The sequence below is a fragment of the Triticum dicoccoides genome, chromosome 3A, assembly GCF_002162155.2.
Source record: "Triticum dicoccoides isolate Atlit2015 ecotype Zavitan chromosome 3A, WEW_v2.0, whole genome shotgun sequence".
In the NCBI taxonomy this organism is placed as follows: Eukaryota; Viridiplantae; Streptophyta; class Magnoliopsida; order Poales; family Poaceae; genus Triticum; species Triticum dicoccoides.
The window spans coordinates 50,892,693-50,916,334 of NC_041384.1; the positions used below are offsets into that span (position 1 = coordinate 50,892,693).

The 23,642-nt window shown below is 45.4% G+C and overlaps 2 protein-coding genes across 2 annotated transcripts; both read right to left on the reverse strand.

Annotated features, from left to right (window-relative positions):
* Positions 1–1,899: 1,899 nt before the first annotated feature.
* Positions 1,900–6,641, reverse strand: LOC119271898 (putative disease resistance protein RGA3). Its single transcript, XM_037553541.1, has 5 exons — positions 6,302–6,641; positions 6,122–6,192; positions 3,584–5,053; positions 2,218–3,189; positions 1,900–2,106 (listed from the first exon to the last, which is right to left on the reverse strand). The coding sequence occupies exons 1-5, from the start codon at positions 6,639–6,641 to the stop codon at positions 1,900–1,902; spliced, it is 3,060 nt and encodes a 1,019-aa protein (XP_037409438.1).
* Positions 6,642–12,896: 6,255 nt separating this feature from the next.
* On the reverse strand, positions 12,897–14,189 carry LOC119271899 (protein PHLOEM PROTEIN 2-LIKE A10-like). Its single transcript, XM_037553543.1, has one exon. The coding sequence runs from the start codon at positions 14,187–14,189 to the stop codon at positions 13,209–13,211; it is 981 nt and encodes a 326-aa protein (XP_037409440.1). The 3' UTR covers positions 12,897–13,208.
* Positions 14,190–23,642: the final 9,453 nt, after the last annotated feature.

Sequence of the window (23,642 nt, forward strand, 5' to 3'; positions counted from 1 at the left end):
CCGATGACAACATTAGCGGACTTGCCGCTCTTCTCATGTTCGCGCTACTCAAAGCGGTTAGGATACTTCGGAGCCCAGTGATTAGGATCACCGCAGACATGGCAAAGTCCCTTCCCCTTCTTATGAGAATTCTTCTTGAAGTTGGTAGAATGTGATGGCTTGTTCTTTGAATCAAACTTGCCTTTGCCCTGAGTTTTGTTCTTATTGTTTTTGAACTTGTTGGGCTGGGAGTTCTTCTTCTGTACCATGTGGGCACTAGAACCTTCCTCAGCAACTCGAGCACGTGTGTCCTTTGTTCTCGCCTTCTCTTCAACATCAAGAGTACCAATGAGATCCGCAACGGAAAACTCCTGTCTCTTGTTTTTCAGGGAAGTAGCAAAATTGTTCCACGAAGGTGGAAGCTTGGCAATGATACCTCCGGCAACAAATTTGTCCGGCAACACACACTTGAAGTACTCAAGTTTTTTTGCGAGCGACTGTATCTCATGAGGCTGCTGTACAACAGGGCGCTCATCAGTCATCTTGTAGTCATAGAATTGCTCCATGACGTACAACTCGCTGCCGGCGTCCGAGGCACCAAACTTGGCCTCGAGCGCAGCCCACATGTCCTTGCCGTTGTCAAACGACATATACGAATCCACAATGGAGTCATCAAGAACACTCAGAAGAGCGCCTTTAAAGAGGGTATTGATCTTCTCAAAAGCTTCCAGCTGTGCTGGATTAAGATCGCCCTCATGCTTGCCCTTGGTGGCATCATAGCAGCCCATGGTCTGAAACCAGTAGACTGCTCTCGTGCGCCACCTCTTATATTGCGCCCCCTTAAAGGCAGGCGGTTTCAGATGCGCAGCAAAACCACTCGGCGTAATTTGCCTATAATCAGGTTTTTGGATTGTTGGAAATATGAGCAAATTACTACGAGATTTAATCCGAATAAACAGAATATAAATCATGACTACAGCAGCAGAGATTAAACTAATCATGCGAACTAGCATAGCAGATAAACATATCACATCTAGGGCACATACTAGAAACATGAATTCTACCACGATCTCGAACAGGAAGGATAGAATCACATACGGTGCAGCGGGTGCAGCACCGCCGGCGTTGATGTTGTCGCCCATGTCGTCGAGGATGAGGTTGCCGAGGTCGGGGAAGAAGTCGTCGTTCGCGAAGTCGTCGCTGCCAGCAGTCGCACGAGTGCGCTCCCCCAAAACCTGATCGCCCCTCTCCCGTACAGGATCACGAGAGACGGGGTTCCGGAGGCCTGCTGTCCCTTCTCACGGTGCACGCCGGAAGGAGGGATGGAGAAGACTAGCTTGGCGGCGCAATGATCTGGAACGGTGATGAGAAACCATACGAAGCGGCGGCGGCTAGGGTAGACGTCTGCCTGACTATATATTGCGGGCCGGGTAGGTCGTGGGAGTAAACCCCACGTCCGAGTCGTCACGATCCAAAAGAATCGGAAACGGTTCAGTAATTAACGCGTCCGTTAATTATTAATTAATGACTCATTAATTTTCCCATGCAGCAAAAATATAGACAACGTGCATAGGCGAGCAAGGAGGAGGAGCGCGCGTGTAGGTCTCCTCTTCTCATGCTCATACAAGTGGTAGAAGAGCTCACCTTATAAAGAGGTGCAACTCTCTCTCAACTTCCAAGATGGGACTAAATTTTAGCCTCACTCACTCCACTCACATGTGTGCATGAATGGGCCAAGAGAATTTCAGAATTTTAGTTGGGCTTTGGGCCAAAGGCCTACTAGTAAAATTCCAACAGAGGTTACAAGCGAATTGGGGAATAACAGGGAAGAACTGGAGGTAGGGGAAAGAAAGGAAGGTAGCCGCCGCCGAGCCGTTCGTGATCCACTAGATGGTCTGATCGGTCCGGGCCGCAGAAGCTTCATGGTGTGCTGATGCGGTCTTGGCAGGCCGTCCGCGTTGGTCGAAGGGCCGGCCCATCAGTGGCCTTGGCAGGGTCGCTGACAAGTTTGGCCTCACATTTGAACCAAAGGGCTCCAACGTCCTTCACTGTCTTGCCATCATTCCTAAATGCTCTCATCATTGATGAAAGATCATCAGGCGTACCTCGATGTTTTCTTGAAGTGTCCTTCGGTACCAAATGGTTTAACAAACATAAGCATAACTAGTAGCAGATTGACGATGACACACACTATGTTTACAAATACAAAAAGGAAAAACAAGTCAGCAAAGAGATTACAGTCTTACTTGACGGGTAAAAATATTGGTAGAAATATTTCTGGGGGATGTGCTCAATCTTTTGCCAGTTTGGATGTCCCATTGTTTCACAAGATTTCATGAACTCATGGTTGCAGCAATAGAGTGTAAACACCTCAAGAGACTGGGGCAGTGTTGGTAGTGACCAGATGTTCAAGCATCCCGTGATCTGCATACTCTTGAGCGAAGCAAGGTGCTCCATATTGCCTGGTAAGGCATCCCAGCTGCACTTCTGAAGCCAGAGCACACTAAGATGAGGGAAGGCCTCAAGTTTAGGAGCAGGCCCCAGTTGGATGCATCTGTCAAACCGAATTTGTCGCAGGTCCTTTGGGCAATTGTTCTGCTTACACACCATCCAATCTGGGTACCTTGAACCTTCGTAGGATACGATGTGCAATGTTTGAAGCCCCATGGGAGGGCAAAGGCCCTCAAGTACCTCAGCTTCAACTTCTGGACTGCACCTTACATCATCATCACCCCAGCGTATATACATATGTGTAAGACGTTCCTTGGCAGCTAGATTAGCTTCAAGAGCTTCCTCCTTGCTTTTAACGTTTTCAAGGCCACAGATCTCCAGACTGCCACCAAGCTGGTTTAGGTTCCTCAACTGCTTTACCTCATACCCTTGTTCATTACGCACTCTGAAGTGTGGTAGCTTTTGGAGTGAGATCAGCCTGCCTATGTTAGCAAAGGTATCCCATGACCCATAGAATATGTGCCGCAAGTTTATAAGGCCAATAGAGGTAAATTCCGAAATTTCCCCAAAATAAAAATCAAGCAGTTGTATACGGTGAAGTTTATGTAGTGTGCTTGGTAAAATTACCATGCATGGGTGGTGTGTCCTGAAAGCAAAATATCGTAGGTGCTTTAACTGACTAATAGATTCTGGGACCGAGAACCTATCGGTTCCAATGATTGCACAATATTCCTTACTCGCAATTATACCTGGCCATACCTTGGGCCGGGCCGGGCTTCGGGCCGGGCCTAGCCAAGCCCGACGAAAAAAACCCAGGCCCGAGCCCGGCCCGGCCCGGCCATCGGGCCTGTTTTTTGGGCCCAAACCCGGCCTGAACACGTAAAAGCCCGTCGGGCTTCGGGCCGGCCCGACCTTCAGAGAAATGCAAAAACGACGGGCCCGGGCCCGGGCCGGCCCGGCCTTCGGGCTCAAAATCTAGGCCCGAGCCCGGGCCGGCCCGACCTTCAGAGAAATGCAAAAACGATGGGCCCGGGCCCGGGCCGGCCCGGCCTTCGGGCTCAAAATCTAGGCCCGAGCCCGGCCCGGGGGCAGCGTCGGGCCGGGCCGGGTCGGGCTTTTTCGGGCCGGGCTTCCCATGGCCAGGTATACTCGCAATGGACAACACCCATAATTTTGGCATCCGCTTGCATATATTCTCAATGACTTTTTCCTCAACTGGTGTATCCCTTTCTTCAACAACGTATATAATGAGAGTGCGTAGATTTTCCAATCTAAGGATCTTCTCGGCAATCAAGTTTGCATCATAATTCTGAACAAAAAGATGACGAACATCTTGAGGGACATCCGCTTTCCAGCGTTCTCCCCTCTGGCTCCTATCATTCTCGATTCTGAAGCAATCACTTCCAGCTACCTTATCTAATAAATCATGTAGCAGATCATGAATTCTGAAGGAATCAGTATCAGAACTAGTTACTTCTTGTTGCAGAAAGGAGCATGACACTAACTCATGAATGTAGTCATTGGCTACAACTTCCATGTCCTCTGTTGCCGAGCTGGTCTTTACAAACCCTTGTGCTATCCACATGCAAACTAACTCGTCCCTTCTCAACTCGAATCTTCGAGGGAAAATATTGCAGAATTCAAAGCATCGCCTAATGTCCAGATTAAGCGACTGATAGCTCCACCAAAGAGCATCCATGGTGTTACTCAACATGTCGTGGTTTGCAGTATTTTTCCAAAACTTGATATCTAGGTTCGCCCCAAGCTGTCCAGCCACTGCGACTGCTGCAATAGGTGATTGGTGTAGCTTTTCTGCAATCACCCGCCCAACTTGTACAAATTCTTCTTTGTCAACAACACTTGTACCACCCACCGCATAATGCATAAACATTGAAAAGTATATATCTTCATCCAAATCAGACATTTCAATAGGTTCATCATCACATAGAGCTCTAGCTGCAACTTTTCTTCGAGTCATCACCAATATTTTGCTTCCTTTCATCCCAACGTGGAGCGGAGAGATTAGTTCATCTAGCTGTGGGTCGTTCTTGGCTTTCACCCAGATATCATCCAATATCAAAAAGAAACGTTTGCCACTCAATGATTCCTTCAACTTCTCTTCCAGCTCCTCACGATCTGAAATATCGGAGTGTCGATCTTTGGTAATATCCTTCAACATTTCATGAAACATATCATCCAAACTGAAAGTCTCAGACACATGAATGCACATGATGATGTCAAAAAGTCCCTTGCATTCCTGCTCTATGTAATCTCGAGTGTATCGTGCAAAGGTAGTCTTCCCAGACCCTGTAACACCATATATGCCAAGCACAGAGTAACATGGACTAGTACTCGAGTTTTGTGCATCATCTTGTGGTGTCTCACGGAGCCTTGCAATGATATCATCACGCAAGACCTCTCGACCAAATACTTTCCGCTTGGTAGCAGTTCTAATTCTGCTCCTATTCTTGTTGGCAATATCGGTCGGTGTGCTCTTCCTTGCCACGCCTAAGAGAAGTGACTTCTTAACTTCATTGACAGTGCGTTCTACCTTCTCTATTCTTTTCTTCAAGTTCCATCTTAAGATAGCAGCAAGGACAAAATCAAATGCAGTGGCATTCTCCTGCAAGAAACAAAATCTCAAATGGGTATTGCCATACACATATCTATTGTACTCCCTCCGTCCGGAAATACTTGTCATCAAAATGGATAAAAGGAGATGTATCTAGATGTATTTTAGTTCTAGATACATCCCTTTTTATCCATTTTGATGACAAGTATTTTCGGACGGAGGGAGTATCTATTAGACATAGGTGGCCATAATGCAGAACAAATTAGATGGCACTGGTGGAACAAAAATGTCCAGGCAGAGGAAATACAGAAAACACTGGTGCAGCAAAACTGACTTTGATCCTCGCTTAGAAAATAAACTGGCCATGAGGAAAAACAAATAAACTGGCTACTAGTGTAGACTCCATAGTGTATTAACATGGATTTTTGGGTGCTACATGTAAAGTAGGAAATGAATGAAATGTTGTTAAAGCAGAAATGATAAAGAAGGAAATATATAATATTGTTAACAAATACTCCCTTCGTTTCAAAATATACAGTGTATTATTTTTTTCAAAAATCAAACGATTCCAGGTTTTAAAAACTTTATCGAAAAATCTATCAACATCTATAGTACCAAATAAATAAAATATGAAAAAATATTTCATGGTGAATCTAATGATACTGATTTGGTATCGTAAATATTTATATTTTTCTCTATAAACTTGGTCAAACAAAGAGAAGTTTGACTTTGATTTTTTATAATACACCTTAATTCTGAGACCAACACCAAGGGAGTATTGTTTAAATTGCAAATCCGAAATGTCGTTGTACATAGAACGACCATTGGCAGCTACAAAAATAAGGTAATTATGGTGATTATCATGTTAGCAATTTACAGAAATACTATAGTGCCCCCACAACATAAATATTTAATTTAATTGTGAACACATGCTAAGTGAAAAAAAGGATACCCCTCCGTACGGGATTAGTTGACGCTTAAACAGATGTATATAGACGCATTTCAATGCTAGATACATCCGTTTGAGCGTCAAGTAATTTTGGACGGTGGAAGTATATTTTCTACACTTGTACATAAAGGGCATATGAGATGAGAACTGGGCGATGAAAATGAATATACCTGGTTACTTTTGATGCCAACCACGTCATACGACCAGTTTCGACAAAAGCTGGCAATCTCAACAGCATGAACTAACCAGCATAATATGGTTCTATAACAATTCTTGAAGAAGACGAAGGAGCTCCACCAGCAAGAGAGCAAGCGCCCCAAGGAATCGGAGGATGTAGCCACCGTAGGTACATCCTCTGACCTGTACAGTAACCGCCGAGACAATCTTCTCCTGAGCATCATCAAAGATATCATCCGCATCCCCCCGAGCGTGCCTCAGCCATGACGCCATTTCATCGAGCGTCGACACGTCGGATACTTCTCCCCTCTGCAGCATCCTCGCTTGATCTACCTCACGCAGCGTCTGCTGCAGCTCTGGGATAATGTGGATCTTCAAGTCCCAGAGCTTCTGTGACGCGTCTAAGCCGAGGCAGGAAAGGATCTTGGGCGTGAGCAAGGTGATGATGGGGGACAGCAACCAACTCATCAAGGCTATGGGCGCGGCAGCATCCCAGTCCAAACCACCGGCCATGGTTATGTGAATTTTCTTTGACGGGCCTTTTGGCTGCAAAACAAAGTGTGAAATGGGCAAAAAAAATTAAATAGAGAGGGGTGAGCAGTTTGGAAAGAAGTGAACTTTAGCTACCTTGTTGAAAAGCAAGAAAACGTTCCCAAATATCCGATGTCGGCGTCCGCCACGGTAGGTTGCCGGTTTTGCCAGAGACGGCGAGCTAGAGGATGAGGAAGAAGCTACGTCGTTGAGCAAGATGGCGGTGCAGGTGGCTGGGGTGGTGGATTGGTGAAGCTGGAGGTACACGATGATGACAATCAACAATGATAAACATGTGCATTTATTGCGGTTGGACTCTTGTAGGACTATGTTACACTAGCAAAAGCAGACCACCCACACACAAACAGTCGAAATATTTCTCGGTTGTAGCGAAGACATATACAGCTTCGGTCGCATAGCAAGCCTCGACCATTCACTCGAGGCTAAATTTCGTGTTTTGACCCTTTTCTGAAACCTATTCGAGATTTGATCCTAGTTTAAAAAAAATTAAAATATGACCCTTTTGCTACCGTCAGGGACCTTGGCGGTAGGGTATAACAGCTTGCTGCCAAGATCCCTGGCGATAGGGTTGCATACCCTATCGCCAAAAACCTCCTAAGTATTCAGCTAAAAAAAAACCTCCTAAGTATTGACCACAATGCGTGCTCGTACCTACCGCCAAGCACCTTGGCGGTAGGGTTGTGCAGGCTACCGCCAGCCCGGTTGGCGGTAGCGATGTTTCTTACCGCCAAAGCCCCTGGCGGTAGGCTGTTAGACCCTACCGCCATGGACTCTGGCGATAGCAAAAGGGCCAGATCTCGAAAAAAATTTAAATTAGGGTCAAATCTCGAATAGATTTTAAAAAAGGGTCAAAACACGAAAATTTGCCTCCACTCGATCCACCGGCTGGTCGCATAGCATGGACCGTCCACCGGCCGGCCGCCTAGCACCTTTTTGTTTCCTTCCTCTCTCATTCTTATTGTTTTCTTTCACTAGTGATGTCATCACACACGGTTAAAACTCTTTCGCACACGCATATGCGAGCCGTCGTCTTATGATGGTGTGTGATATGGGGGGTGCATCGAACACAATTACGGGATAATCATATGCAAATAGGGTTTGAGGATGCAGATGTTTTGTCCAACTCAATGCCAGAACCTATCTCACACATGATTCCTGGTGAAGCTGGGCGTAGCATGTGACGTCTGATGCAACCTTTGTCTCTCCTTTTTATATATTTCCTCCGTCTCAAAATAAATGCCTATTAAGGTTAAGCCGCTTATTTTGGAACAGAAAGAGTAATATATAAGACACGCAAAGCTCGTGCGTGTTCTTGATAAAATGATTCCTGAGGTAAGCCTCTGTGATACATCCAACGCCCCAAACATTTTCGTCCGTGAAGATTGTATGACCTGATAGGCCGCCTATCACATGTGCTATACTATGGTACAATGTTTATGATGCGTCCAACGTTAAAGACGACTCATAACTAGACAAATTGTGCGATTAGAGGCCCATCATACACAGTTTACTCTTCCGGCTGTCCGGCCGTTCCCTGCTGAATACCGGCTCTGCGGTTCAACGCGCGGTCCTGGTAAGAAGCCGGTGCACACGCATGTACATGTTCAGGAGAGTAACAACCGAGCTATACAAGGTGCTCACGCACGACGTGCTAACGAGAGTGGGCACAAGACGTGCTGGAGCTACGTAGGAGTCGGTCCTTTGTTGTCCGTGAAACGGTAGTCTCTTCCAACACTACATGCACCGCAGCTCACCCAATGCCGGGCGCTATTTACAGCTTTGGAGACCGCTTAACAAGCGGAGAGATCAGGACGCCATCGACATCATCATAGTGGGTCTTCGTTCGTCGGCATCGGCTTTCGCGCCGCCCTCACCACCTCCTCCACCACCTCCCGAGCCGGATTAGCTTCTTTTTTTAGCGTTCTTTGGGACTTGTCTTACTGTGCCCCCAGCATGACTTTGACTTGACTACTCTATGTACTGTGATGTTGAATGCTTGGTCCGTTGCTTTATAATCTAAAGAGGGGAAAATCCTTTTTCATAATGCCGGGCGCTATATACGCCACCGTCAACACGGGGCCGTCCATGGTGGCACATGGTCTACACCGCCACCAAGCTTGGGGTGTCGCGAACACGAGCTCACCCCAGGCAGGGTGTCTTCTACACTGCCGTCGAGGCAGAGCTCCATCTACACCGTTGCCGACACGGAGCCTATCCAAGGTGAGGCGCCGTTCGAGGACCGTTTGCATCGACTCTTGGCTCGATGAGACTGTTGGCTACATCGGCATGATAATGTTTTCACCAACTCGTCATCATTGATCAATTTGTGTTTGCATGGTTTCATCATGCCAACCCTGTGTTGCCGCTCGTGGAGGCGGCGACATTAAACACGCCTACCCCAATATCCATACCGAAGCATGTCCTCGACGTGTCCTAGCACCAGCTAGTTAAGTGCACAACATGTCTTTCTACGATGAAGCAAACTACCATTTGATATGCTGATGAGACAAAATCAAGTCATCTAGTCCGACACCAACAAGGCGGACACCAATAGGCCCGACATCGAAGAGACGAATGCCGCCCACTTCATCATCCGACATCGACGAGACATAGAGAGGCATGGATGCTGGGGATATGTTGCCTTACATACTTCACTGCTAGAAAGTGGCTTGTGAGGAGAGACATGGATGGTGGGGAGAGGGGGAGGGGGGGGGGACGAAAAGAGAGCCAAACAAAAACATTATGTTCTTTTTAAGTAAATAAGTGTAGATATTTATAGTGTACTATAGTGTGCACAAATCTCAACGCATATGTTTGATGGATATATTGCTGTTACATATAATCATCGCTAGAAAGTGGTTTGCGAGAAGGGGCGTGGAAGGTGGGAGAGGGCGGATGAAAAGAGAGTGAAACGGGAATATTATGTTCTTTTTAGGGCACTTATAGGCGCCGACGCATCGGCCGAAAGTTTCGGCCGGTCCAGCCCAGGCCGTCGGATGTGAGCCACGCGGCCGTTGGATCCAGTCAAAAAAAATGATCGCCCTAGCTTCTTCCTCCTGGGCAGTCGGCATGGATCCGCATCTCCCCCCGAGGAGCACCGCACCGCGCCTCCTGTCCTCCTCCGATGGTCGTCCCCGTCGTCAGTCCCCACCCTTGCCGGTCTTCCTCGTCGCCCGCCGGACCCCGCCCTCGCCGGCCGTCCTCGTCACCGGTCCCCCACCCCTCCCGGCCTCGTTCTCGCCTCGACCCATGCAACAGCTCCACCTGCGGTTGCAGCTCTTGACGACGACGGTTGTAGCTCCGCCGCCCTCGCCATTGATACTCGCTGCAGGAAAATACGTCGATGGCGGCCACGAGTCAATCAACGCCGTTTGAATGGATGTAGCAAAAAAATTCACCGGTAATAGCAAAATCAAACTACGGGTGCAGCAAAAACGTCGTCGCCGCCTTCGCGAGGTCGCAGCTCCGCCTTACATGGGTGTAGCAAAAAAAACATCCACGGTAGTAGCAAAATCCTGCTACGGTTGCAGCAAAAAAGCATGGATGTAGCAAAAAACTCCAACGGTAGTAGCAAAATCCTGCGACGGTTGCAGCAAAAATATCATTGTCGTCCTCGCGAGGTCGCAGCTCTGCCTGATGGATGTAGCAAAAAGCTTTGCCGGCAGTAGCAAAATCCAACAACGGTTGCAGCTTCCCCTTGTTGTGCAGTGCCATTGAAGCTTTCTATGTCTATGGTTGAACCTTTTTTCAATGGCTGTTAAAGCTTTTCTAGGTGACGGTTGCAACACTTGTATACGCGGGAGGATCCGGGCATGGCGGCAGGCAGCCATGGCGGCCGGCGAGGGAGCTCCTGGCGGCCGGCGAGGGAGCGCCTGGCCGCCGGCGATGGAGCTTGTGGTGGCCCAAACGTAGCCCGGGAGGAGGGGGAGGGGATGCGCGCGCGTGAAGACTGTAGGTAGGGGATGGATCTGGCCATGGCAGCCAACGAAGGAGCGCCTGGCCGCCGGAAATGGAGCTCATGGTGGCCCAGTCGCTGCCCGGGGGAGGAGGGAGGGGAAAGGATGCGCGCGCTGAAAGGAGGCGGGACGCGCGGAGCCATTGCGCGGGGCCCGTTTGCCAACGTGGCATGCGAACAGGCCGAAAGTTCGGCCGGTGCACCGCGCCCAAACATTTACCTTCTTTTTATAAGCAGTTGTAGATGTAGAAGACTTAACATTTAAGTAGTGTGGATATAGCTATGGGAGAGGATTTTCTACCATGCACGGGACCTCCCGTCCATGCATCCACCGCCTTATTTATTACTATGTGGGACCACTGACATCACCTATAATGTTTTCTCTCCCATCTAGCATACATTCACATGTTATTCTACTAACCAAGTTTCATCCAAATAAATAAATGCATATTTTATGTTGAAATAAAAGTTTGATTTACATTCTGTTTGCATAATTGTGTTTTTTCTAACAAGATCTTTCAAACAAGACCAATATTGAATATATTTTTAGGAAATATTTTCAACAAGTAAACTACCATACTTCAAACTTGTTTCATACAAATTTATTAATTCGATGCAAAAATTCAACAATGAGTTATTCAAACAAAACTTTGAACTTTAATTGTGTTTGACAAAGTATATCATAGTTATGTGTACTTTAAATAGTGTTTCAGTGTGTTCTAAAATTTGATTATTTTTAGAACATGCTGAAACACACTCAAAAGTGGTATAGTTTTAAGGTTCTCCTCGTCATAAACACAAATATGCAAACGGATCATATAACTCATTGTTGAATTTTAAAGTACTGTGATATTTGGCACATGTGTGCCATATAAGTAAAACTGCCACACCTTTATTTCTTTAACTTTAAAGTACCACACGATCCCCTTCCTTTGACCCCGCCTTCTCCCGAACGACCCCGCAAGCTCGCCCGAGAAACCTGCTTCTTCCGCACATCTCGCGCGCCCATCCCCGAGAAAACTGCCACTTCTTCACGTCTACCACATGATAAAAAAAATATTGCGCATGTCCCACACCTCCTTGGCACCAAAGCACGCCACCACAACCAACTCACCCTTAGGTAATTGTTGCTCAAACTAAAGAAACTAATCGTTTTGACCCCATTTTTTTACAATTTTATTACTACAAAAAGTACAGAAAATTACCACGATTTCCCCTCAGGACAAAGTTACCATGGTATTTGCATGCCAGTTATCAGGCCTGTGATCCGTAAGTTACCGTGCTATTTACATAGAACTTACCAGGTACTATGTTTCAACAACCACACCCCTTTCAAAGTTACCATTGTGTTTTGTACACAAGTTATAAGGTCTTCGATGTGTAAAATACCGTGGTACTTACACATAAGTTATCAGGGTATGTGTACATCAACCTCGCCCCTGGTCAAAGTTACCATGGGGGATTGTACATGAGTTACCGGGTCTATAGTTCGTATATTATCATGATACTTATACCTAAAAACCTGGGTTTGTTTCGGTAACTTTTTTCATGGGTCAAAAATTACCAAGATGTTTTTGCATAACTTATCACGCCTATAGCGGGTCAAAGTGGGCCGTTTTTCGGGCCAACCCACGAGCACGTGTGCCCCTCATGATACTAAATATTATGTGGCTTTTCAGTGGCACACCATGTGTTGTGTTCATCTAAGAGGCTCCCATGAGGCGAGTGTATGTTTTTAACAACTTGTTTTCCTTTGGTAAAAAGTTACCATCATGTTTATATTGTAAGTTATCGGTTACGCGGTTCTTATATTATCATGTTATTCACACAGAAATTATCGGGGATGTTTTGAATAACTTTTCCCTGGGACAAAAAGTTATCATGGTGATTCTAGGTAACTTACCAAGCCCGCAGTGCTTAAAATATTATGCTATTTACACAAAATTTATCAGGGGTATGTTTCAACAAACCCCCCCTCCCCCCCACACGGGTCAAAAACTTATCATGGTATTTAGTTATCGCAGTGCATATTTCATGCTATTTACACATAAAAATATCATGGGAGGGAGGTATAGTACCGTGCTATTTATCAGGGGTATATCCAGGCACAAATCTCTGATCAATTCATATTTGCTTTTCCACACATCATGGCAAAAAGGGAATAGAAAACATAAGTGGACAAGTTTCCTGCTATTGTTGCCTGAAATAGCTTATCCACACACAGAGAGCTGATGCTGAAAAACATCACTAGTCAGCATCAATAAGATACTAACACCTACTTCCTTCAGAAAAGACGGCAAAGACACTAGGATACAACACCATAATACATATGAAACCTTACACTAAAGTTGCAAAATTATCCATTCGTGGCCTATATACTCCCTATCAGACTATCACAAACAACAAACCAACAACTACAAATCCAACAGATTTCTGCTTCCAAATGCTAGTCAACAGCACAGAAAAAAGGCTAGCAGTAGCAAACGATCAATTTGCAATCTACATACTTTACTTTCCAACTACAATCAGGATAACTGGAACAATGTCACCTTGAAGTCCACACCAGGCTATGCCTAGGCCGACAACGGGAACCTCATTCCAACCGAAATGTGCATGCACATTGTGAGGCATAAGGTGAAGATGGCCATGGACTTGGCGCTCAGGTACTTGACGGCGACGAGATCCCTTTCGGTGATTTCATCACGGGCGACGACAATGCTCTTTCGTGCACCAGCAGACACCCGCTGAGTCGAGAACTCGAGGAATGACCGGACCATCTCTGCGGTGACCCTGCCCGTGACATCCAGCACAAACCTCCGGTTACTTGGCATGGCCAATGTGGTCGATACTCTCTCCATTACACAGCTAGGACCTGAATTGCAGACCTCTTGCACCACTGCTGCTTTAGCTCGAGAAATGGAGGCCTCCTTTGTGACCTGCCGTGAGGTCCTGACAAACGTCTCGACGGCGCCGTTGCAGACGGACACGAGCAGGTCCTTGAGCTTGGCGTCGTGCTTGGGGTCAGTGACGCCTGCGAGCACCTGGTCGGAGGTGCGCACGGCCGCGGTCCTGTCGAGGTAGGCGGCGACGGTGGTGCTGAAGAACACCCGAACGAGCTCCGCGGCGGCCTCCTTGCCCCTGTCGCTGCACAGAGCGGCGAGCCAGTCCGGCTGGCCAGGGGCGCGGGGCCGGGCCTCGGGATCACGGCAGGAGAGCACGAGGTTCCTGGCGAAGCTCCCGAGAACGGCGGAGGCGAACCCGGCGCCGTCGGGGGAGAGGAGGCGGTCCAAGATCCGGTCGTGTAGCGGCGGGGAGGGAGGATCCGGGCCCCGGGCGGCCCGGTGGGAGGAGAAGGCGCGAAGGGCCCCCGAGGCGAGCGACTTGGAGAAGGCGGAGGCGGCGGAGGAGACGTGGTCGGAGGCGGCGAGCTTGGAGAGGACGAGTGCGGGGAAGGAGTGGAAGAACCGAAAAAAGTGGTCATGTTGCGATGCCGATCGAAGGGACACCGAGTGGTGTGGCAGTTTTGCAATCGGGCACAGGGTTGCCAAATACATATTTCGAAAGATAAAATAGTTTTATCCTTGGAAATAAAATAACAAAGCATGGGATGGTGAAGCATATGCTTGCATGTGGTCAGAGGAAGATCTGACAAACTACAAAGAGCATTAACGCACAACATCGAATCTCCAAGAAAAATGAACGGACCTCCCATACACGGGAGAAATGCTTTTCTCATATAGATATCCTAAAAAAAGAGCTGTGTAGATATAGATAGATACCCGTAGATAGATATCTGTTTGTTCGATAGGAACGGTCTTACCGTGCGTCATTCGTGCGTGTTTGGGTCACGCTAACTGCCACACGTGTGGTGCGAAGGGAGACGCACCACATGTCTCTAATATAAACAGACTGCCATCTCATCGCATGCATGCATGCAGGAATCTTTTTAGATTTTCAGTTTTTAAAATGTTTTATCTCTTAAACGAAAAATCCGATTGAAAATCCGTTTTCACCATTAAATCCCTCACGATGAGATCTTCGAAACTAGACCCCATGTTGATATGTTTTGATGAAAAAAAAATTGGATTAAAAGTTTCCATGTCTATTGCATATGAATTGCCATGATGTTTACACTGAAGTTGCCATGATATATTTCAGCTATTTTCTTCTACATCTAAAAGTAAATTTTGACATTTATAAAACGGGGAATTAAGAAACTAGACTTGCCATGAACCATAAACTAAAATTGCCATGATACATGCACGTCAAATTGCCATGGTTCATACAAAAAATAATTTTCATGGTCAAAGTACTGGAGTTGCCATCATCGAAACACTAAAATTGCCATGATCTACAAACTAAAATTGCCACATGGCAGCTTTAGTTTAAGCCATATGGCAACTGAAGTGTAAACATCGTGGCAACTTCTGGCAAAAAAAAATCGTCGAAACATATCAACATGGGGTCTAGTTTTGAAGATCTCGTCGAGACGGATTTAATGGTGAAAACAGATTTTTAGTTCGCTTTTTTATTTAGGAGATACAACATTTTTAAGCCGAAAACCAAAAAAAAATCTGCTGATGTCATCTATTCATACGTGGCAAAATGAATGGTGGTGGAGGCGTGTGGGCGATGTGCAAACTCCCACACGTGTGGGCGTTAACATTTCCGCTCACATAAACTGTGTCAAGAAACTACAGGATCGATCAGACCCATCTAGGGTAAAGCGTACGCCCGGGCGATGGAAGCCCTGGCGCCCCCGAGTCACGGCAGACGTCGTCGCCCATGGCAGGACATCCCGTCGGAGCTCTTGGGCATCGTGCTCCAGTGCGTCCCGTCCCACGCCGACCGCGTCCGCCTGCGCGCCATCTGCCGTCCGTGGCGCGCCGCCACGCGCCTGCAGGCTGCGCTACCAGCGCTGCTTCCGTGGCTCGCCCTCCGCGACGGCTCCTTCCTCAGCCTCCCCGATGGCGAGGTCCACCGCCGCGTCCTCGTCCCGGACGACAACGTCGCCTACCGTGTCTCCACCGGCAACACCCTCTTCCTCGTGCACAGCGACGACGAGTGGTCTTTCATGAACCCTCTCTCCCGGAAGACAACGGCCTCTCGATGCGTCGACCTCAACTGCCTCTGCGCTCGGACGGGCGTCCTGGTCGACACCGGCAACATCCGCAAGGTGGTGGTGATGTCCGACCACGTCGTGGCAGTCCGGACAGGACCCCGAGTGTACCTTAAGGACGTCACCATCTCTATTCGTCGGCCCCAGTCGACAACCGTGGAATGGCGGTGGTCACCCCCTGGAGACACCTATTCCTCCGTCCGTGACATAGCGCTCTTCCAAGACAAGCTCTACGTCTTTACTGTAACAAATTATGGTGTGTACCCTCTACGTCTTTACGCCATGGACATGGTCAGCGACAACCATGTGAGCTTCCAACGCATGATCACCACGCTAGAAGATGACGTGGAGGACTGGAATGCAGGCGACCTTGACCACTACCTGGTTGCGTCCGGGGATCGGCTGCTGATGGTGAAACGAAGGAGGGAAGTCTTCATCGTGCTGCCGGTCCCGGGGCCGGTGTTCATGCCCACCAGCTGGTTCGAGGTCTTCGAGGCAGCCGACCTGGGCAGCAGTCAAGGATGCTGGAGAAAGGTCAGCACCCTGATGGGACGGGCTCTCTTCCTCAGCGAAGGCTGCTCCGAGTCTCTTCCAGCCGGCGGTGCCCAAAACGTCGGACCTCGAGAGGATTGCATCTACTTTCTAAATGAACGCAACTGTTACGATGCAAGGACGAGGAGCCTCTACTCCGGCGTGTACGACATGAGAGATGGGACTTTCTTACTCTTGCCGTTTGAGACAGTGGCTGCACGTGAAGGTCCATTCACAGCAACTTGGTTTTTCCCTGCAGATACATGAGACTTAGTTAAGATACATTGGTACAAGTTCATGCTGATGCATACTTAACTTTGTTCCAGCTTTTGCCTCATATTTTGATATTGTTTACATTAGATTTCCATTCCTCATTCACAAAAATTCTGCCGGGTGGGTTCCGCCCATCATGTGACTTAGCCAAACCTGGTTTTCTTGCGGTTGTCGGGTGTGCATACCATCGCTTCACACAATTGGTTAAGCTACAACCATTTGCTCAATTGGTCCCTCCCATCTAGGGCATGTTTGGTAGGTTGCATCGTTTTTTAGCTATTTATACATGTGAGTGAGTTGGGCCTGACTAAGTGAAACCATGTTGTTAGTATAGTTTGGTAGGCTGCACTGCACTGAGAGTTTGATGCTCGACGTTTGGTTGGTAGTAGTTATGGGTTATGGTTGTCACCGTGCAAAATATGATGTTTGGTTGTGCACGGCTTATATTATGGTCACCCCTTATCAATAATGGTGTCCTTATCTTACCACAAATTTCACTACATACGCACAATGAAATAAACATTGTTTCAGTCATGTCTAGCAAATGAATGGTTGTTCATCATGGCTACTAACAAATTGTACTACAAATTGTTGCTTCTTCTTCAATCATCGCATTCTCCTCCTTTGGCACAAGCTCATCACAACCTCTTTTTAGGATCCAATTATTGAGAATGAAACATGCAAGAATAAGCCTAACATTAGTGGAGAAAGAGTGTAATGGTTTCGGATCCATGATCTTAAATCTGTTCTTCAAAGCTCCAAATGTTCTCTCGGCTTACGGCTAGAGTGTCTGAAATTGAACAATTTCTATGCGGTCCCAGGATAGTTCCTAGAAGAGAACTTGTTCAGATGATACCTAGTTTTTCTTAAGGGTGGAAGAACACCAGACCGGCATGCATATCCAGCATCTCCTAGGTATAACTTGTCATCGAGGACACTTGATAACCCACAAGTATAGGGGATCACAACAGTTTTCGAGGGTAGAGTATTCAACCCAAATTTATTGATTCGACACAAAGGAAGCCAAAGAATATTCTCAAGTATTAGCAGCCGAGTTGTCAATTCAACCACACCTAGAAACTTAATATCTGCAGCAAAGTATTTAGTAGCAAAGTAATATGATAGTAGTGGTAACGGTAGCAAAAGTAATATTTTTGGGTTTTGTAGTGACTGTAACAATAGCAACGGCAAAGTAAATAAGAGAAGAACAATATATAAAAAGCTCATAGGCATTGGATCGGTGATGGAGAATTATGTCAGATGCGATCGATCATGCAACAGCTATAACATAGGGTGACACAGAACTAGCTCCAGTTCATCAATGTAATGTAGGCATGTATTTCGAATATAGTCATACGTGCTTATGGAAAAAACATGCATGACATCTTTTGTCCTACCCTCCCGTGCCAGTGAGGTCCTATTGAAAACTAAGGGATATTAAGGCCTCCTTTTAATAGAGTACCGGACCAAAGCATTAACACATAGTGAATACATGAACTCCTCAAACTACGGTCATCACCGGTAATGGTCCCGATTATTGTCACTTCGGGGTTAACGGATCATAACACATAATAGGTGACTATAAACTTGCATGATAGGATCAAGAACTCATACATATTCATGAAAACATAATAGGTTTAGATCTGAAATCATGGCACTCAGGCCCTAGTGACAAGAATTAAGCATAGCAAAGTCATAGCAACATCAATCTCAGAACATGATGGATACTAGGGATCAAACCCTAAGAAAACTAACTCAATTACATGATAAATCTCATCCAACCCATCACCGTCCGGCAAGCCTACGATGGAATTACTCACGCACGGCGGTGAGCATCATGAAATTGGTGATGGAGGAAGGTTGATGATGACAATGGCGACGGATTTCCCTCTCCGGAGCCCCGAACGGACTCTAGATCAGTCCTCCCGAGAGAGTTTAGGGCTTGGCGGTGGCTCCGTATCGTAAAACGCGATGAATCCTTCTCTCTGATTTTTTCCTCCCCGAAAGTGAATATATGGAGTCAAGGTGGACGTCCGTGGAGCGTCAGGGGGCCCACGAGGCAGGGGGCGCGCCCAGGGTGTAGGCGCCCCGCCCACCCTTGTGGACAGGGTGTGGCCCCCCTGACGTGGATTCTTCTTTCAGTATTTTATATATATTCCAAAAATAATCTCCATTGATTTTCGGGTCATTCTGAGAACTTTTATTTTTGCACAAAAATAACACCATGGCAATTCTGCTGAAAACGGCGTCAGTCTGGGTTAGTTCCATTCAAATCATGCAAGTTAGAGTCCAAAACAAGGGCAAAAGTGTTTGAAAAAATAGATACGACGGAGACGTATCAACTCCCCCAAGCTTAAACCTTTGCTTGTCCTCAAGCAATTCAGTTGATAAACTGAAAGTGATAAAGAAAAACTTTTACAAACTCTGTTTGCTCTTATTGTTGTAAATATGTAAAGCCAGCACTCAGGTTTTCGGCAAAGATTATGAACTAACCATATTCACAATAACATTTAGGTCTCATGTTTACTCATATCAATGGCATAATCAGCTAGCGAGCAATAATAACAAATCTCGGATGACAACACTTTCTCAAAATAATCATGATATGATATAACAAGATGGTATCTCGCTAGCCCTTTCTGAGACTGCAAAACATAAACGCAGAGCACCTTTAAAGATTAAGGACTGACTAGACATTGTAATTCATGGTAAAAGAGATCCAGTCACACTCATAGTCAATGTAAACTAACAGTAATGGATGCAAATGACAGAGGTGCTCTCCAACTGGTGCTTTTTAATAAGAGGATGATGACTCAACATAAAAGTAAATAGGTAAGCCCTTCGCAGAGGGGAGTAGGGATCTGTAGAGGTGCTAGAGCTTGGTTTTGAAATAGATATGAATAATATTTTGAGCGGTATACTTTCATTGTCAACATAACAACCGAGAGATCTCGATATCTTCCATGCTACACACATTATAGGCGGTTCCCAAGAAGAATGGTAAAGTTTATACTCCCCCACCACCAACAAGCATCAATCCATGGCTCGCCCGAAACAACGGGTGCCTCCAACTAACAACAATCCTGGGGGTGTTTTGTTTGAAATTATTTTGATTTGATTTGAGCATGGGACTGGGCATCCCGGTGACCAGCCATTTTCTCATGAATAAGGAGCGGAGTCCACTCCTCTTGAGAATAACCCGCCTAGCATGGAGGATACACACAACCCTAGTTGATACATGAGCTATTCGAGTATACAAAACTGAATGTTTATTTGAAGGTTTAGAGTTTGGCACATACGAATTTACTTGAAATGGCAGGTAGATACCATATATAGGTAGGTATGGTGGACTCATATGGAATAACTTTGGGGTTTATGGAATTAGATGCACAAGCAGTATTCCCGCTTAATACAAGTGAAGGCTAGAAAGAGACTGGGAAGCGACCAGCTAGAGAGCGACAATAGTCATGAACGTGCATTAAAGTTAATCAACACCGAATGCAAGCATGAGTAGGATATAATGCACCATGAACATAAATATCGTGGAGGCTATGTTCACTTTGTTTCGACTACATGCATGAACATGTGCCAAGTCAAGCCACTCGAATCGTTCAAAAGAGGATACCACCCTATCATACCACACCACAACCATTTTAATAGCATGTTGGCACACAAGGTAAACCATTATAAACTCCTAGGTAATTAAGCATGGCATAAGCAACTACAATCTCTAATTGTCATTGCAAATATGTTTCTTTCAAAATAGGCTGAATCAGGAACGATGGATTAATCATATTTACAAAAACAAGAGAGGTCGAGTTCATACTAGCTTTCCTCATCTCAATAAGTTCCTCATATAATCATCATTACTGCTTTTCACTTGCATGACCGAACGTTGTGGATAATAATAATAGTGCATGTGCATTGTACTAAGCTGAAATCTGCAAGCATTCAATTCATGGGAGAAGACAAGGTAATATGGGCTCTTTGTTAGATCAACAATAATGCATATGAGATCCACTCAACATTTTCATTATGGTCTTCTCCTCTCAACCCCCAAAGGAAAGAAAAGAAACAAAACTATTTACACAGGAAAGCTCCCAACAAGCAAAAGAAGAACGAGAAATCTTTTTGGGTTTTCTTTTTAATTACTACTACTACAAGCATAAAAAGTAAATTAGCTAAAATCTATAACTAATTTTTTTGTTTTTCTTAAGGTTTTTCAAACACACAATAAGAAAGCGAGAAAAGAAAATAAACTAGCATGGATGATACAATGAAAAAGTATGAGCACTGACAATTGGCATGAGTGTGTGAACATGAATGTAATGTTGGTAAGAGATACGTACTCCCCCAAGCTTAGGCTTTTGGCCTAAGTTGGTCTATGCCCATGGATCAAAGTTGTAGCTGGGGTCGTATTGAGAAGGGTCCTCAGATTTCCACTGGCTGGCGATCTCTTCCGGGTTCCACTGATAAACAGACCGACGGTGAGGGTCAGATTGTGCCTCCGGCTCTGCAGCTGACATCTGGTTCCGGTAGGCAAGAATGTCCTCCAGTGGAATAAGGTACTTGCGTGAAAATATGTCAAACAAAGCAGGCGCAGGCAAGGTAATAAACTCACAATATTTTGTGTTAAATATCAATTTGTATTTGAGTGTCTTATTCCTATCCTTAACAATAAACTCATGTGCTACCATACTTTTATAACCTAGAGCAATAGGAGGAAGCAACTTTTCCTCTTTCTCATAATGCCTGATAGGTATGTTAAAGTGTGCAGCAAGGCGCGAGGCAAAGATACCTCCGAGGACGGGGCCCTTAGTGCGGTTCAGATTTAACCGTCTAGCAACAATAGCGCCTAAGCTGAAAGTAGTATCATTAAATAAGGCATGGCGCAAAATAGCAATATCCGGAGCACTGAGGTTCCCACAGTTCCCGTGACCAATTAAGCATCTACTAGCAAATATTGCGAAATAACGTAAAACAGGAAAATGTATGCTAGTGATTCTTGCATCGGAAACTTTCCTCGTTTCCCTACAGCAATCATATCAATAAATCCTCCACATCATTACGATGTGGTTCCTCTATGCTGCCCTCAAAGGGTATCAAACAAACCCGGCAAAAATCATAAAGTGACATCTCCTTATGCACATCATATAAATAAAATTCCACCGAAGGTGGTGATCTCCTATCATGGAAATGAAAATTTTGCACAAAGATATTGGTGAGTAAGAGATACTGTTCACGCTGGTCGCGGAGTCAGGCGGTGAGGCCTACATTCTCAACCAAATGATAAAAATCTTCATGAATCCCGGCCTCTTTCAAGAACTCATCACAAGGCCATTCACATGGCCGAACCTCTGCAGTACGAGGGAGATTATACTTGGGCTTCTTGTTCTCTTCATCTTGCTTATCCTTCGAGCTTCGGCTCGATGAGCCCCTCAAAAATATCTTCATCTTTTTCTGAAAATTTCTGAAATTTTTAGTAAATTAAAATAAAAGTGAACCAAACTCAACAAAATTAATAGCAACTACTCCTACAAGTGCCTAGAGGATATATCATGCATTAAAACTACTTTTGACCACATAAATTTGACATGCAAGCTCAAGAACAGGGTCACCTAAGCAGCAAAAATTTGCAATGAATAAAACACTAGAACAAAAACTAATTGGACCATTGGAGGAGTCACATACCAAAGAACAATCCCCCAAAGCAGTTTTGCGAATGGAGCTTTGAGCAAGGAGATCGAAAATGGCAGCAAGATGAGTAAGAACTCGGGTTTGAGCTGGCTAGTGATTTTTTGGGAGGAAGAAGGAGTGTGTGGTGACTGGAATAAGTGGAGGGAGCCCACGTGGGGTCCATGAGGCAGGGGGCGTGCCCAGGGGGGTGGGCGCGCCCTCCATCCTCGTGGGCACGTGGCTGCTCCCCCTGCTGTGTTCTCCGTGCCAGATATTCTCAAATATTCTAGAAAAAAACATATTTAAATTTTAGGGCATTTGGAGAACTTTTATTTTCGGGGTATTTTTTTATTGCATGGATAATTCAGAAAAACAGACAGAAAATACTATTTTTTCTTTATTTAATATAAATAACAGAAAGTAAAAAGAGGGTACAAAGAGTTTTGTTTTCTAAATTCATCCATCTCATGCTCATCAAAAGGAATGAACTAACAAGGTTGATCAGGTCTTGTTAACAAACTCATTTCGAACAACATGAAATCGGAGAATTTTCGAATAACACTAGGTTACCTCAACGGGGATATGCATGTCCCCAATAATAAGAATATCATATTTCTTCTTGTTAGTAGGAAGAGGAAATTCAAAACCTCCAATAGTGATTGTTGAAATTTTTCCAATAGAATTGATACTGTGGACTTGAGGTTGTTTCCTCGGAAAGTGTACCGTATGCTTATTACCATTAACATGAAAAGTGACATTGCCTTTGGTGCAATCAATAACAGCCCCTGCAGTATTCAAAAAGGGTCTTCCAAGAATAATAGACATACTATCGTCCTCGGGAATATCAAGAATAACAAATTCCGTTAAAATAGTAACGTTTGCAACCACAACAGGCACATCCTGACAAATACCAACACGTATAGCAGTTGATTTGTCAGCCATTTGCAAAGATATGTCAGTAGGTGTGAACTTATTCAAATCAAGTCTATGATATAAAGAGAGAGGCATAACACTAACACCGGCTCCAAGATCACATAAAGCAGTTTTAACACAGTTTCTTTTAATGGAGCATGGTATAGTTGGTACTCTTGGATCTCCATGTTTCTTTGGTATTCCACCCTTAAAAGTATAATTAGCAAGCATGGTGGAAATTTCAGCTTCAGGAATCTTTCTTTTATTAGTAACACTTTCCTTCATATATTTAGCATAAGGATTCATTTTAAGCATATCAGTCAAACGCATACGCAAAAAGATAGGTCTAATCATTTCAGCAAAGCGCTCAAAATCCTCATCATCCTTTTTCTTGGATGGTTTAGGAGGAAAAGGCATGGGTTTCTGAACCCATGGTTCTCTTTCTTTACCGTGCTTCCTAGCAACAAAGTCTCTCTTATCATAACATTGATTCTTT

Bases quoted from the DNA above. Each gene is read 5' to 3' on its own strand.
- LOC119271898 (XM_037553541.1), bottom strand. From the start codon at position 6,641: ATGGCCGGTGGTTTGGACTGGGATGCTGCCGCGCCCATAGCCTTGATG. The intron at 5,054-6,121 runs GTATATTCATTT...TGTTTCTTGCAG, and splicing joins TTGGCATCAAAAGTAACCAG to GAGAATGCCACTGCATTTGA. The intron at 3,190-3,583 runs GCGAGTATACCT...GCCCGGCCCAAG, and splicing joins AATTATGGGTGTTGTCCATT to GTATGGCCAGGTATAATTGC.
- LOC119271899 (XM_037553543.1), bottom strand. From the start codon at position 14,189: ATGTATTTGGCAACCCTGTGCCCGATTGCAAAACTGCCACACCACTCG.